At 42.5% G+C, this 15,709-nt stretch overlaps 1 protein-coding gene and 1 non-coding gene across 2 annotated transcripts in view; one reads left to right on the forward strand and one right to left on the reverse strand.

The window, feature by feature from the left end:
* The first annotated feature begins 3,968 nt into the window (after positions 1-3,968).
* Positions 3,969-15,709, forward strand: part of ASZ1 (ankyrin repeat, SAM and basic leucine zipper domain containing 1) — a 32,208-nt gene continuing 20,467 nt past the window's right edge. The window contains exons 1-4 of the mRNA XM_056846496.1: positions 3,969-4,064; positions 6,269-6,368; positions 10,784-10,906; positions 12,728-12,839. Of these exons, the coding sequence (XP_056702474.1) occupies positions 3,969-4,064; positions 6,269-6,368; positions 10,784-10,906; positions 12,728-12,839 (431 nt within the window). The remainder of the gene's footprint in view (positions 4,065-6,268; positions 6,369-10,783; positions 10,907-12,727; positions 12,840-15,709) is intronic.
* On the reverse strand, positions 10,632-10,703 carry TRNAI-GAU (transfer RNA isoleucine (anticodon GAU)). The gene has a single exon. It is a non-coding gene; the product is annotated as a tRNA-Ile (tRNA).

A 15,709-nucleotide genomic window follows, 5' to 3' on the forward strand; every position in this document is an offset into this window, starting at 1 on the left:
GTTTACGAAATGGAGCAATGGTAATAGTATTTTCTGAGGATCTGGTAGTAATAACATCAAGGAAAGAGATTTTACTAACATGGGAGTTGCCAGTGAATTTCAGATGAGAATTCAATGAATTCATCCATTCAGACAATGCAATAAAGGATTCCTGGGATTTACAAATGAAGTATAAATCATCAACAGACCTAAAATAAACGTGCACAAACTCATGAAAAATTGAAGAGACTGGAAAAAGGTGCTCCTTTTCAAAGCTGGACATGTACAAATTAGCAATGGATGGTGCACAAGAAGCGCCCATGGAGACACCTTTGATTTGTAAATAAAATTGACGTTCATAGCGGAAGAAATTATGTTCAAAAATAATATCTAATAATGATAACAAAAAATGAGTAGGAGGATCAGGAACCGGGCGAGTGGAGAGACAGGAATGAGCAATGGTACGGGCTTCATCTAAGGCAGGGGTCCTCAAACTAAGGCCCGAGGGCCGGATCCGGCCCCCGGAGGGCTTTTGTCCGGCCCGGGGACCAAGGAAGCCAGTCCCCCCTTGCCCCCCTCCCCATAGCTTTTCTGGGCTTCCTGGCTGTGTACGCACAACTGGAAGCCTCCCTCCCGCCCCAGTCGCCCCCTTCCCTGCTCCCTCTCCAGCCCAAAACCCCTTTCCTGGGCACACAAGGCATCTAGCTGCTTCGCGTGCCGCCCGGTCGCCCCCTTCCCCCTCTCCCTCCCAGGCCCAAAACCTCCTTTCCTGGGTGCGCGAGGCGTCTTGCTGCTTCGCACACCGCCCAGTCGCCCCCTTCCTGTCCTGCCGTTCCTGTTTTGGCCACAGTTGGCAGCGTTCTCACGGCTCGGGGCTCTCTCTCCTCGTGGGGGTATCCTTGTGGCCTAGAGGTAATTGTAGGGGCCCCTTGGGGGGGGGGCTGGGCATATCTCCAGGGAGAAGAAAAAGACTTGTGGCCATTTATGAACAGGAGGTTTTGCCTTGGATTTGCCGCTCTCCAGATGCACATTTTCCCCATCCGAATTCTCAGAACTCAAAAGTAAATTCCCCCCCCACCCCAGGGGAGAGTTTGGAGAATTCGGATGGGGAAAATGTGCATCTGGAGAGCGGCAAATCCAAGGCAAACCCTTCCATGAATAAATGGCCTTGGTTTTTACATGCCAACTTTCTCTACCACTAAAGGGAGACTCAAATTGCCTTACAATCCCCTTCCCATACCCTCCCACAACAGACTCCCTGTGAGGCAGGTGGGGCTGAGAGAGCGCTAACAGAGCTGTAACTTGCCCAAGGTCAGCCAGCTGGCTTCGTGAGTAGGGGTGGGGAAACCAACCAGGTCCACCAGATTAGCCTCCGCTTCTCACGTGGAGGAGTGGGGAATCAAACCCAGTTCTCTAGAGTCCCCGCTCCCAACCACCACTCTTAACCACTACAGGGGGAATGACCGGGCTTGTAAGGAGGATGCTTTTCCGGAGAGCCCCCTCGCGCCGCCGCCTCCTCCCCCGAAACAGTCCGGCCCCCAACAGTGTTTGAGGGACAGTGAACTGGCCCCCTGTTTAAAAAGTTTGAGGACCCCTGATCTAAGGGAATGTTAGTATAAAGAGCGGTAATGTCTAAGGTGGCAAAAACAGAGGAGGGAGCGATCTCTAAGCCTTCAACCTTATTAATAAAATATCTGGTGTCAGCAACAAATGACGGGGTATCAATAGAGAATGGGTGCAAGAAAGACTCCAAATATCTGGATGCAGGTTCAAGAAGGGAGCCTACAGCTTTCACTATTTGCAGCATAGGTTTTCTAAACCTCCAGGTATTAGCTGAAGATCTCCTGCTATTATAACTGATCTCTAGCCGATAGAGATCAGCTCATCTGGAAAAAATGGCTGCTTTGGCAATTGGACTCTATGGCACTGAAGTCCCTCCCCTCCCCAAACCCCTCCTCAGGCTCTGCCCCCCAAATCTCCAGGTATTCCCCAACCTGGAACTGGCAACCCTATCCTGTACCCCCTCCCCACACTGTTTTCCTTTTCTCATCTCCTGGCAGGGCAGCCCCATATCTTCAGCTTTCAGTTTCCTTCTCTCCTCACCCACCCACCTACCTTTTATCTGCCCCTCATCTTCAGCTATATTTCATATATACCCCACCTTTCTCTCCAATGGGGAACCAAAGCAGCTTATATCTGTCGTCTCCTCCATTTTATCCTCACAACAACCCTGTGAGGTGATTAGGCTGAGAGTGTGTGACTGGCCCTAGGTCATCCAATTAGCATCCATGGCAGAGTGGGGACTTGAACCTGGGTATCCCAGAACCTAGACTGAAATTCTAACCACTACACCACACTGGCTTTTGTGGGGTGGTTGATGCCAGATGGGCCAGCCTAAGTGGTGAGATAGCCAACAGATGGCTGCCTGGTGATCATAGTTGGCACACAGTGACATATGGAAGAAGACAGTCCCTTTACTGACAAGGCTTGAAGGCTGGCAATACTGTTTTTACCATAGAGTTTCCATCATTTCCTACTGCCGCCTTGTGCGACTTCTGGGTTTTCCCCAGGCGTGACATAGTGATGCAGCTTACATCATGCACCCCCATGTTACCTGGCTTGCCCTTGAAATCCTTGATCTGATGGAGTGAACTCTAACTCATAAAAGCTTATCCTGGAATACATTTAGTCTTTAGGATGCCACTGGTTTCTTATTTTATTTTGCTACTGCGAAGTATTGTGCTAAGGTGGTCAGCTACCCATCTGAAATTAGAACTTACCACGAAGACTGTACCCCAGATAGCAGGCACCAAGGTCAGTTTGTGCAGCAAAACACTTTTTGTCACTGACTGGGGAATACCAGTAGCTCCCAAGAATAACAAACTTAAGTAGTCTGTAGTATAGAATGTAAGGGCCAGTACTTTCTTTACCTATGGAAACCAGTACAAAGACGGCGCAATGGACACCTCAGTCGATAGATTCTGGTCACTGTTAATTCAACAATGGGCAATTAGCTTCCATTAACTTTTTTATTGTATGGTTTTTTTATGGGGGCCCTTAGCTCTGTATTTCCCCTTCCACTGATGCTTTGCTGTATGTTATTCAGCAATGCAATAAGTAAGTAAATAAAGCAAGCAAGCAAAAGATGTGGGAAACGTGCATGGCACGAAGTTCTAAGAAGCATACAAGACATCTATTTATTAGGCAGTAGTAGAAAAGAGCAAGAGTCCAGTAGCACCTTAAAGACTAACAATTTTTTTTTTCTGGCAGGGCATGAGCTTTCGTGAGCCACAGCTCACTTCTTCAGATACGGCTAGAATGTGAATCCATCTGTCTTTAAGTAGAGGAGAGTGAATTCATGTAACATTTACATACTAATGCTTGTCTGAATTCATTCTCCTCTACTTAAAGACAGATGGATTCACATTCTAGCCGTATCTGAAGAAGTGAGCTGTGGCTCACGAAAGCTCATGCCCTGCCAGAAAATTCTTTTTGTTAGCCTTTAAGGTGCTACTGGACTCTTGCTCTTTTCTACTACTGCAGACAGACTAACACGGCTACCCACTGTGAATTATTAGGCAGTAAGTCTTCAGCTGTGTTCAGGCCGACTGTCAAACACGCTGCCATCGCAGTTCTACAATCTCATTTAATAGAGCACGATAAACACAGGCGACCCCCTTTCTGTTCGACAGCCGGGCCGTTTGAAAACGCGGCCCTGTCTGAGACAGCGACACGCCCTCCGAAACCACGTGTTCCCAGAAAAACCCAGCGGTCCCCACAGTCCTTTTTGTTGTTTTTTTATAACGTGGCTCCCCATTGGCGCTTTGGCGCGCGCGCAGGGAAGCGGCGCCGATAGCCACGCCCACCCCTCCCACGCGTGCGCCTCTGGGTGGAACCGTTATCCGTCGCGTGAGCGCGCGAGCTCGTGTGCGGCTCACGTGGTCGCGAGGCGAGGAAGAGACGTTGGCAGGACGGCGAGGGAAGCGTCGATGGCCGGCGGCGCGTGTGCCTTGGTGGTTCCCGCGGGAGGGGAGAGCAGCGAGAGCGACGACGACGGCTGGGATATCGGCTGCGAGTCGATACGGGTAAGAGACCAGGCGGAATCCTTCGACGCGAGCCGCTCGTGGGCGGCTTTCCTTGGGGAGGGTTAGAAATGCGTTCCTCTTCCCTTCCCCCCCCCCCGGGGGCGCGTTTCCACTGCTTCGTTTCAACTTTATTTTCTCGAGCTCCTCTGCGCAGAGACGAATAGCTGCATCCCCGTGCACGGGAAATAAAATGAATGGTTAAATAAGGGGTATTCATGACCTGGTAAATGTTTTATGTGGTGTTAACGGTGCAAAAATTTTAGTAATGGACGATAGTTCTTCATAATTTTGTAGATCATTCACAGTGGGTAGCCGTGTTAGTCTGTCTGCAGGAGTAGAAAAGAGCAAGAGTGCAGTAGCACCTTAAAGACTTAACAAAAATATTTTCTGGCAGAGGTGCTACTGCACTCTTGCTCTTTTCTATAATTTTGTAGGTTTGTGGTGCTTGGGGAGAGTGTGAAGTAATCTTAGGCTGGACTGCTGCTGCATTGGATTGCACTGTAAATGTGAGGAAGGATGGGGTTGTTGTTGTTTTATTGCATTGTAAATGTGAGGAAGGTTCTATTTTTTTAATAAAAATAATAATTTTCTAAACGTAATACGACCCATGCATTGTACAACATACACTCCATATACATAATCAGTGTTCCATGCCTGAAACAAGATCTTCATCCACAACCCTATGGGGAGGGGCCATGACTCATTGGTAGAGCCTCTGCTTGGCATGCAGAAGGTCCCAGGTTCATTCCCGGCATCTCCAGTTAAAGGGACTAGGCAAGGAGGTGATGTGAAAGACCTCAGCCTGAGACCCTGGAGAGCCGCTGCTAGTCTGAGTAGACAATACTGACTTCAATGGACCAAGGGTCTGATTCAGTATAAGGCAGATTCTTGTGTTCATGAGATACACCATTCTGTACTATCTAGCATTAATCTTTAAGTCTTAAAAGTGAATAAATATTTAAACAAAATGAGATGTTAATTCACTTGAAATGAGGATATTTACATACAACATTGCAAAACTTGGTAGTTATTGCATTATATTTGTATCATTTACTATCTCATTAAATATAATATTGAGAAAATAAATGGTTATACAAATTAGATATTATTAAATCTAAAAAACCCAATATGCATGTACATCTATACCTACTTTCCACCTCAGTGGCCTATATTTGTTAGACTACTTAACATTATTATGTATTAACAATAAGTTCCCCTTCTGGGAAGATTCTTATTTTTGAATTCTTATGGTCATGTCACAGCTGACCTAGAATTGCATGAGTGCAAGTTCTTGGAACATCTGCTGCAGCAAGGTGTGATTGCATAGGATTGTTTTCTACGAAGGTGGTTCTCTCCCCCCCCCATCAGTTTTATATCCTCAAATCTTTCAATTGATTTTACTAGATAGGTTTGTCTCTCTGCCAGTGCCTACTGTATTGTAAGGGTGAAGAACAGTGTGATGCTTGCCAAGTTCTACCTCACAGCTCATACCTGAGCCTTGGGTGGCCGGAGACGGCATAGCCAAGGTGCTGCCACGGCGCCTACAAAGAGGTTCCCCAGCTGCCTCAAGGCTTTAAAAAGTGTTTTTAAAGGTTTAAAAAAGAAAATGGGGCGTTTCTCCCCATAGAGAACAGCGATGCTGCACCAGCTGTTTTTGGAGGGGACAGCTGTTGTTGGAGGGACTGTTTGCAGGCTGAAGGGGCTTTGGAAGCTGACAAATGTCAGCTACACCCCCAGGAACGTCAGCTACACCCCAGCTACACCCCCACATGCCTGCGCCGCAGTATCAGAGGGGCGGCATACAGCTCAGTGGCACCCAGGCGCCGACGGAACTGCCCCTGCCACCAGCGTAAGTGCCTCTTATTCTGTGATAAGAGGTCACTTACGCTGGTGGCGGAGTCATGCCGTCTGCAAACCAGTTTCAGCCCCCCACCTCAGGCATGCACTGAAAACACTGTAATAGAAATTAAATGTGATTGCAGTTACTTGTAAGCTGTGTGTGCGTAAACTGCATCTTTGGAGAAGATGCAGTTTTTCATGGTGCATTTCAATTGTGTACATACAGGGGGGCAAAAAGACTTACATGATTGAGAGTGCGCCATAAGTGTTTTGACATTTGCCTAGTGTATGAATTAGGCCTTTATAATAGCTTTGTAAATTGCATGATGAACAACTAAAATGTTGTAATTTTGTTTTCTGTTCAGCATTTGGATGAAACACTACCCACTGATGACAAAGTTGAGACTTTAAAAAAAGCATTGACTACTGGAAACTTGCCTGTGATTGAGGAACTTTTAAATTCTGGTAAGATTTTAAAATTGTCCTTATTTACAGTCTGTGTTTCTCACTGAAGTGCAAAAATATAAAACACCCCAGCCCGGCAGCATAAGACCATCCATGAACAATGTAGTAAGGCTAGGATTACAGAATTGGTGAACAATAATCTAAGGCAAGAATGCAGTCAACACAGGTGATACCTACAATTGTCGTTGCAATAGACTGATAAGAGAAGACTGTGAATTTTAATTGCATTGAAAAATAATAAATAAATGTCCAGGGTTGCACATAAAGTAAACTTTTTATAAGTACAGGTTCTATGAAAGAAGTCTAGAGAAGTTCTTTGAATGTACCAAGCCTTGTGGTTGACTACTCAAGTTGCTTTTTTCTGTGATGAGCCGCTCTTGTTTACTCTGCTGTTTCATAAGAAGACTAATCTTGAAGATCTCCAACTTTATTAGCAGTCTGAGTTTTATGAGGGTTTGACTTTGGAAGGTGAGTGTTCAAAAGCTTTGCTTTGTGCATTTTATTAATGATTTATACCACAGTGGGGACACAGAATGGCTTCTAACATTATTTTCCTCTCCTACATGTTATCCTCACAACAACAGCCCTGTGATGTAGGTTAGGCAGAGAGAATCTGGCTGGCCCAAGGTCACCAAGCATAGCAGAGTTAGGGATCTGAATTTGGGACGTCTAGATTCTAGTCTGACGCCCTAACCACTACACCACACCGGCTCATTTTGGAAATAAGCTTGTACTTTCCTGATAGGCTTATAGATTGGGGCCCAAACAGTCTCTTTAATTGATTCAATATACACAAGTATAAAATTATTACTTAGAATAGAAGACGGTAATTAGTTCTTTAAAAGAAAATACTGAAATTGGCTTACCAGTTGAGAATAACTTGGGAATCAGGTCCCCCCCCCCCCCCCGCCGCCATTTCAATTTTAATGTCAATTCATGTTGTCAAGTTCTGGCTTTATAATGGGAGGGAGTTGATTCCTTCAAAGCAATAAAAGTTAATTTTGAACTACTCAGCTAAATCACCCTGCCTGCAGGGCAGATCTCAGGAGATACTTCAAATGAGATGCCTTTTTCTTTCTTTAAAAACAATAAATTTCTATTCTTCTGTTTTGCCTATGGCTTGTTAACACTTATCAAATTTTTGATATGGATACAATTTCTATGCACAAAACTGAATGTCTTCAATTTTGTGCATAGTGGTCATATATGTATATGTGTACATACATCAGAGAGCCAAAATTGGTAGCAGATCCCTTTTATGTGCAGTGGTCCCTGACTTGGTAATGTACATGCAAACAGCTATATAAAGGTAATATAAAATATTGTCGAAGGCTTTCACGGTCAGAGTTCATTGGTTCTTGTAGGTTATCCGGGCCACGGTTACACAGCCCGGATAACCTACAAGAACCAGTAATATAAAATGTTGGTCATTTGTGGAGTGATCCTTAATATTGGAAATAGGTGACGCCAATACTTTCATGAAACTGTTCTCTGTGGAGAAGAACTGTATTGGGTTATGATATAATTTCGGGAAGTTATGTGAAATGTCTTTATTTGTATTTCTCGTACCTCCAAAACAGGGTCTTGATAGGTATAATGGCTTGAGAATATATTTTCTTCTGAAATGACAAGAGGTGTTTGTCACTAACTTTCAGATACTAATTTTCACATTAAAAAGCAAACCTTAATTGTTCTCAGTCCTGATGGTTTCAAGGTATCTTTTCTATTTTGGAAGGAAGAGACCTACATAAACTCATATTATTTGGGGGTATGGTTATTGCTTTATATGGAAATATATTGCTCTTGTGTCATGCTTAAGCTGTAGAAATTTAAACACCCCAAAATTCTGGAAAGGCACAAACCTGCTTCCCTGACAAAGGCAGGAAACAAAACTGAGGCTTTCCGAAGGGAGGGGGTCATTTCCCCCGGGGAACCGGAAGGCCTACATTTTTGTTGAATCCTGCCTTCCCTAGCAAATGAAGGAAAATAACCCAGATTGAAGACGCCCTTCTTACCTAGAGTGAGAAGGGGTTGGCAGTGAGGGGATCGGTGCAGTACATCTCCCACAGCAGGTAGAGGGCAGTGAAGCAACGCAGGGTGTTGGGCAAGAGGTTAGTCTGCTGAAGGAGCAGCACCAAGACAGAGCTCATGCGTGCACACACCTCTTTCTAGCCTCGTCTGGTTTTTCCATGGCATGCTGAATAGCTCCCACCTACTCTCCAGCCCCCCCCTTCTTTCAGCTACTACAGTGAAGTTACTAGTTGCCTGATGGCTTTCCCCCTCATTATCCTTAAAGAAGGAAGGGGAGAGGGGAATGTGAGAAGGAAAGAAAGAGAAGGATGAAAAGGGCAGGAGACACTGGCCTGCGGCCCACTTTCAGAGGCTTCACGACCCACTTTTGGATCCTGACCCACAGGTTGGGAAAGACTGGTCTAGAATACACAGTAGTGTGTTGTCTGTATTGAAATCACCCAGTAGTGTGATTAGTGTTGTAAAATTTCTGGAAGTTCTGAATCCATGGGGAAAAAACCATATTTTTCGGAGTGTGGAAAAAATGGAAATTTAGAGGAAAATTGAAATACATTCAGTACTTGCTGTCCTATCAAACCTAAACTAATTTTACTGTTCTGATGAAAAAATGAATAATTCATAACTTACTTACCATATACAGTTGCAATATTTGAAATATTTAAGGAATGTAAAAGTTATAAATGCCTTAGTTTTCTACAGTGCTTAAGAGACAACCTCAGGCTGATGTACCCTCTGCTGCCTTAGCTAATATACCTTATTTTTTGCTATCTGAAAAGTAAAAGGAGTTAAACAGAAAACACAAGCTTTGTGTTAAATAACATAAAATATATTGTTTGGTGAGTGACAGAGGTCACACAATAATGGGAGTGACAGAGGTCACACAATAATACCTGCACAGCTAGATGCTGTGTTCTTCCTTCTGTAGCTACTAGTTAAAGAGAACTCAATGAGGCTTTGGGGCAGTTTCTGCCCCACCTCCTTCTGATTTTTTCTCCAGCAAGGTAAGGCAATAAGCTTCTTGATACCCAATCTGTGTCATAGTGGTTTGAGGGAGATGTGCAAATGTCAACCACAATAGAAGAATAAGGTCAAAAAGGCCACAGAAGCAATGAAAGCCCTGTGTGCTAATCTTCTGAAGATCAAGTATCCTTCTACGTGTAGAAATGCATCTTGTATTTAAGAGCTATAAATGTCTACAGTATCCCTGTCACCTTTAAAAGCATTTCACTCATACTAAAAGGGAAATATTTCGTTAGAGTTCTTTTAGTACTCCCCTAAATTTCAACTTTTCCGTTGGAAAAATTGAAAAAAGGCCTCAGGAAAAATTCCCCCCTCAAGCCCTCACATCTTTAAGGGTGATATCCAGGTTGTTTCTTCACAAGTGGTATTTGAACCACCTCATAGCTGTTGCTAATGAGAGTTGAGACATGTATTTTCTAGCTAGAAGAATGGCATGAGTGTATTTTGTGGAAAGAAAAGCATTCTTGAGCAGAAATTATGGAGGGAGAAGACAAACAGGATTCTCAGGCACAAACAGGCACTTTAATGATCTACAGTTTTATTCCAGCATTAGTTTTGTGGACTAAAAAGCTTATGTAGGATTAAAATGTTAGTCATTAAGAAGCCACAAGCATCTTGCTTATTTTTGCCACAAAAGACTAACAAGGCTACCCTCCGCGACCCTCCAGTGTGCTATGTAAATCAAAGCATGGCCCATATATCTGCATGCTAGTTGCATTTGTCACCATAGCCCTTTATAGATTGTGTTTTCTGTATACAATACACAGATTTCAGGTGTACATTCAGTGAGACTCTTGTGTCTGGAGGCCATCAGCCAACTCAGAGTTCACTTTGATTTCTTTGCTGTTTGCCACTTAAGAGTCATGGGAGATACGTTGGGTTTTATCTCCAGTGTGAGGTGTGTAGCTGTCAAGTTGTCTTGCGTGTGGGGGGGGGGGGCAGGACTGCTTGCAGTCCTAAAATCCGAAATGCTCAGTAATTGCCTCCCAAAAATCTGAATGTGTCCCAGGGGTTGGTCAAAGGAACCCCATTGAAGAATCTTGTACTAGAAATGACCAGTTGGGCTACCTAACAATGAACACATGAAGTTGCCTTATGCTGAATCTGACCCTTGGTCCATCAAAGTACGTATTGTCTACTCAGACTGGCAACGGCTCTCCGGGGTCTCTGGTAGAGGTCTTTCACATCACCTACATGCCTGGTTCCTTTAACTGGAGATGCCAGGGATTGAACCTGAGACCTTCTGCATATCAAGCAGATGCTCTACCACTAAGCCACAGCCCCTCCCCAAATATTTTTCTTGTGTTCAAAATGGCTTTTAAAATTCTGAAACTTGATTAATTATGCACATACAAATGTTACAGGCTTAAGTGTAGAATCTACCTTCAAGTTTGGATGGACTCCCCTGATGTATGCTGCAAGTGTGGTTAACTTGGAGCTAATGCGTATCCTTCTGGACAGAGGTGCAAATGCAAGCTTTGATAAGGGTAAGTATTGACTCTCCATAAATCTGGATATTCGGTTAACTAATTGATTGCTAATATATAAATAGACAAGATTATCCCTTGTCATTTATACCTTAAATATTACCATCTGGTTTTTTTTTTTAAATAACCAGAATCAGTTTATGGAAAGGGTAGATTCTGAACTTAACTTCCAAGGATCTGAGAATCTGTAGAGTAGTTTTTTTCATAAGCTGCAGAAGATAGACAAATCCGAGGGAGAGAAGCACATTTGAAAGTGTTTCTGTAGATTTCTACATAGGAATCATTGTCCAGTAATGATTGTATTATTTAGCTAATTCATAGTTACTAAAATTTTGAGAGAATAAAAAGGAGGTAAAACCCATGTTTTTTAAAACAAGGTTTTATTGGTATATTTGGTAAATATAGCAGAGTTTGCTCAGTCATAGAAGCATGATATTGAATGCAGTAAATACATCTCCCAAGAAGTATATTGCAAAAAGTAAAACTTACATTTATTCAAGTTGATTCAGTTCAAATTTAGGTTGCACTCAAAAGAAGAGAGAGAAGCCTGATCTAAAGAGTACTTTTCCTATCAAAAGTAGCCAGCTAAATCTGGCATCATGTGTTCAGAAGTATGAGGGCATTGTTTCTACAAGAGAGACCTGTAGAGATGTGTGACTCCATTTAGAGCCATATGGAGAGAGGGAAAGAACAAAACACACAGGGAGAGAGGAGGGATCAGAGGGCAACCCCCAGGTTAAGACAGAGAAACATCCCATTTAAGGAGGTAACACTTAATGCTCCCTTAGAGTGACATAGCACTCCCCCCCCCCAATGTCCAGGCATGCTAAGTTGCTCACTCCCAACAGGTTTTAGAATAGCCATTCTGAAAGGGATTTTTTTTGGTGGGGGGTTCATTTTTTCTTAGATTTCCATTAGGAGGGGGTGGCTGTTCTGCAGCAATTTTCTCTGAGTCATAGAGAAGATGAAGATAACTATTCTGCCTTGAGCACTGGTGACATCTAATAATGATGTGGACTCCCATGGTAAAATAAACTATCCACCACCACACACTAAATTAAAAGAAAGCATTGTCTTCAAGCGATAATTATTAACATAACTTATTGCAATGGTGCACTGTCTTGCAGAAATACTCCTCTTTATACACAGTTCGAAAATTATATTCCTACTTCAGCTCCAATATAGACAAGAGTAGAGGCCTCCCAAAGTACTAGAAGTGAAGTTTAATTCTAGACTAATTTTTGTATTATGATATTCTTTATGTGATAAAAGAATATTGCTGTGTGGGGATTAATTTTTCTTATGGGTCAGTATTGGGAGGATGATGCACAGCTCTGCAAAACTTACATTTTAGGGAACAGTAGGAGTCAACATCCTCCCCCCCCCCAGTTGCCATGGCAAAAGATATGGATGAAATAGCAAGATGAAGATGTAGATTATGCAGTAAATTTTGTGAGAACTGTGCTAAGGTGAAGAAAATTTCAAGATTTTAACAAAAAGTGTGTTTCTGCAGCTACAAAAAACAGTTGACACTAAACCCAGCTAATTGTAATTGGATTTAAATATTACATATTTAAATTTTTCAATTTTAAAATTAAATTTCAAGGTAATATGGTAGCCTAAAAGCTGTCTTGGACACTTTATTGTTATAGTAGTCAGTTGCAGGTATGTGCTTTTTCAGGTTAATATGGTAATCTAAATTATGTCTTGGTCACTTTATTGTTGTAGTAGTCAGTTGCAGGTATGTGCTTTTTCAGGTTATCAGTGCTCTTATGCAAACTTGATACAGGTTATCAACTTGTTTGCATACATTTCATTTAGATCAATATACAGTTTTGATGGCTGTATGTACGGCACGTGCTTCAGAAGAGCAGATTTTGAAATGTGTAGAACTGCTTCTCTCAAGGAATGCTGATCCTAATGCTTCATGCAGGTAAGCAGGTACTTTGCAGTCCAGATTGCTTAATTATGCCTTCATCCACTAACAAAACAAATACAGGACCCTAACCCTGCATTCTTACTGCCCTGTCATGCCTTGATTTTCTGATTGCATTGTTTTCTGATTGATTGATTGATGCCCTGCCTCAGCAAGTTGAGTTCAGGGCAGCTGACATCACACACAAACACACACACACAGTTTAAAAATACAATTAAAATCATAAAACTAAACCAATACATACTTTATACAGATGGCATATTACAGTAAACCATCTATTTCACCTCAGGGAGAATATTCCAACAAGGCAGCCATGAAACAAGAATGACAGTAGCGGGGCCAACAGCTAGCATCGATTTCATTCCTTCAAGGGGATGGAGACAGAAGAACACAGGAAAAGGGAAAACACAAAGAGAAAGAGGGAAGATATGGGAAGGAAAGTAAAGGAGGAAGGGGGGGCTAGATTAAGATGTATTACTGTAATTGTCCCCAACCATAGGCTTGGCAGAACATCTCTCATCTTGCAGGCCCTGTGGAACTGTGCCAAGTCCTACAAGGTTCACGTTTCACTGGGGCCAGGGCCCAAAAGACCCTGCCTCTGGTTGAGGACAGCTGGATGATTTTAGGGCCAGGGATTGCTAAAAGGTTGTTTCCAGAGGAGCATAATGCTCTCTGAGGGGTATATATTCTGAATTCCTAGTTCTCTTGCATTGTTTAATGGCCGTCTTATGACATGATTGTTTTTTTTTATATTTTGCAATCTGCCTTCAGTCTTAATGAGAAAGATGGACTATAAATAAATAGGACCATAGACAAGCAGGGTGGAGAGCCAATCAGTTTATTTCTGGTTAATTAACATGGTGGTAATCTTATACAGGGTGTCAGACCACTGGCTACTTAAAGCCTGGATTTATGAAGTGATACTTTTTCCCTGTTTGCATTTAACCATGTGAGAAGCTGATTAACTGTAGCATCTACCCAAGTAATAATCAAATTTTACTATACATTTTACACCAGATCAAATCTCGGAGTAATAGAAAGGTACCACTTCCTTGGATGAACAGTACAGGTTTACATGCCCACTTTTAATTTAATTAACTTTTAAAGTTAATTTTTCTATGGGTGCTTGTCAGGGTGGGCTCCAGGGTAATAAGGGAGCTACTAGGAGGGAGAGAGCCTCAATTTTAAGTAATCAGGATCTCCTGCAAGATTATTTGGCTTAAATGATTTATGACCTGCACTTGTAAATATGCCTGAGATGGCTAATATTATACAACAATAAATACAATTTAAAGTAAGTAAACAGTTAAGATTCAGAATGCAGCATCAGCAGTAAAAACCTATCCTCGGTATTTTAAATCAGCAACTATTTAAATCTGTATAATATCGTAAGAGCAGGGATAACTGCAACCATCAAAAGTGGGAAGAAATGGGGGAAAGAGGTAGAAGCATGGGTGAACAAAAAGGTTTTGGTGCCTAAAACCAGTGAGGTGGGTGCCAGAGGCCACCATGAAGGAGCAAGCGGAGGATTCCACAGGCGGGTGTTGGGGAAGGCCTCTTCTCAGGTCACTGTCCTAATTTCAGTTGCCCACCTTGCTTCTGTGGGTGCAGTTGAGGTGAGGATCTTCGTATGGTTAGTTGGACAGTATGTGCCTCATTGTGGATGACTGCCTCTTAAACAGCAGAGCCCACAATCTTTATGTATGTATAGAAACAGAGTATAAAGAAAATAATACAAAAGAGAAAATAAGATTAAAGGGCCAAATCTTGACAACAGTTACAATAACATTAATTACAGAAACAACAGCAGTACCTACAATCTCTTGCACCCTTTTGTATCCAAATCTTCTGTCTAAGTCCATAGACTTACCTGATGGGTATTTACAAGGGTGTGTAACATGGGGAAGGGGTCTTCGCTGTTAAAAAGAGGCAACACTCGTGATTGTGAAAGTAAGGTAAAGTTTCTCCAAAGTCTGTCTTTATCCTTGCTGAAGAACTTTTACTAAGGAAAGTACCCTTATGTCTTTTGAGAGGAAAAGTATTACTTAGCATTTACTTGTACATTATATGCATAAATTAAATAACAATTTTTTAAAAAACCTTAGTTTACTATTTGCTTTTTATATGAAAGGCCCTATTTACTAGTAAGGAAGACAACTTTTTTTGCTCAAAAAGATGGGGAGTTGTCTTCCACTTGGGTATATAAATCTGCTGATTGGTGCTATGCAGACAATGTGTGTGGGGGGTTTGATGTGAAAGGTGATTCCCTGGGTAGGTGGAGAGCAATGGAGAAAGAGTGTGAACTTATTCACCAGCAGAAAGGAGTGTGAGAATGACACCATTTCTGGCAAGCACTGCCTTTTTGAGGGGAGAGAGGAGGAGTCAGGTAGACTTGCTGGCTTTCGAAACTACACTTTCCTTGGCAAATGGTAAGAAGTGGTAGGAATAGCGAGGGATGATTCATTGCTCTACTAGTACTAACCTGTGTTTCTGGCTCAGAATTTTATTGTACACAGGCATTTGCTTCAGGCAGGAGTTGCCTACTAGATTTTTTTTTCCAGTAGAGAGAAACCTTCAAAGCCTGCAGGTTGTATAACAGTTTAAGCACACATTAGCTATAGCTGTTAGTGGACATTTTAAAGTTAGTACACATGAGTTTATGGGCATTTTAGATCTGGAAAGATAAAGACATCCCGGCTAGATTGGCGATATAACACAATCTCTTGGAAAAATGTGACTTCCTGGTTTACAGAAAGCATTTTGAAAGGGGTGGCGAACAGTTTAACAGTGCATTCCCAAGGACAGTTCTAATCCCACTGGTTTCAACAGATTTAGAAGGGTGTAATTCTGTTTAGATTACACTGCCA

This window comes from Euleptes europaea, chromosome 3 (genome assembly GCF_029931775.1).
Source record: "Euleptes europaea isolate rEulEur1 chromosome 3, rEulEur1.hap1, whole genome shotgun sequence".
NCBI classification, from domain to species: Eukaryota; Metazoa; Chordata; class Lepidosauria; order Squamata; family Sphaerodactylidae; genus Euleptes; species Euleptes europaea.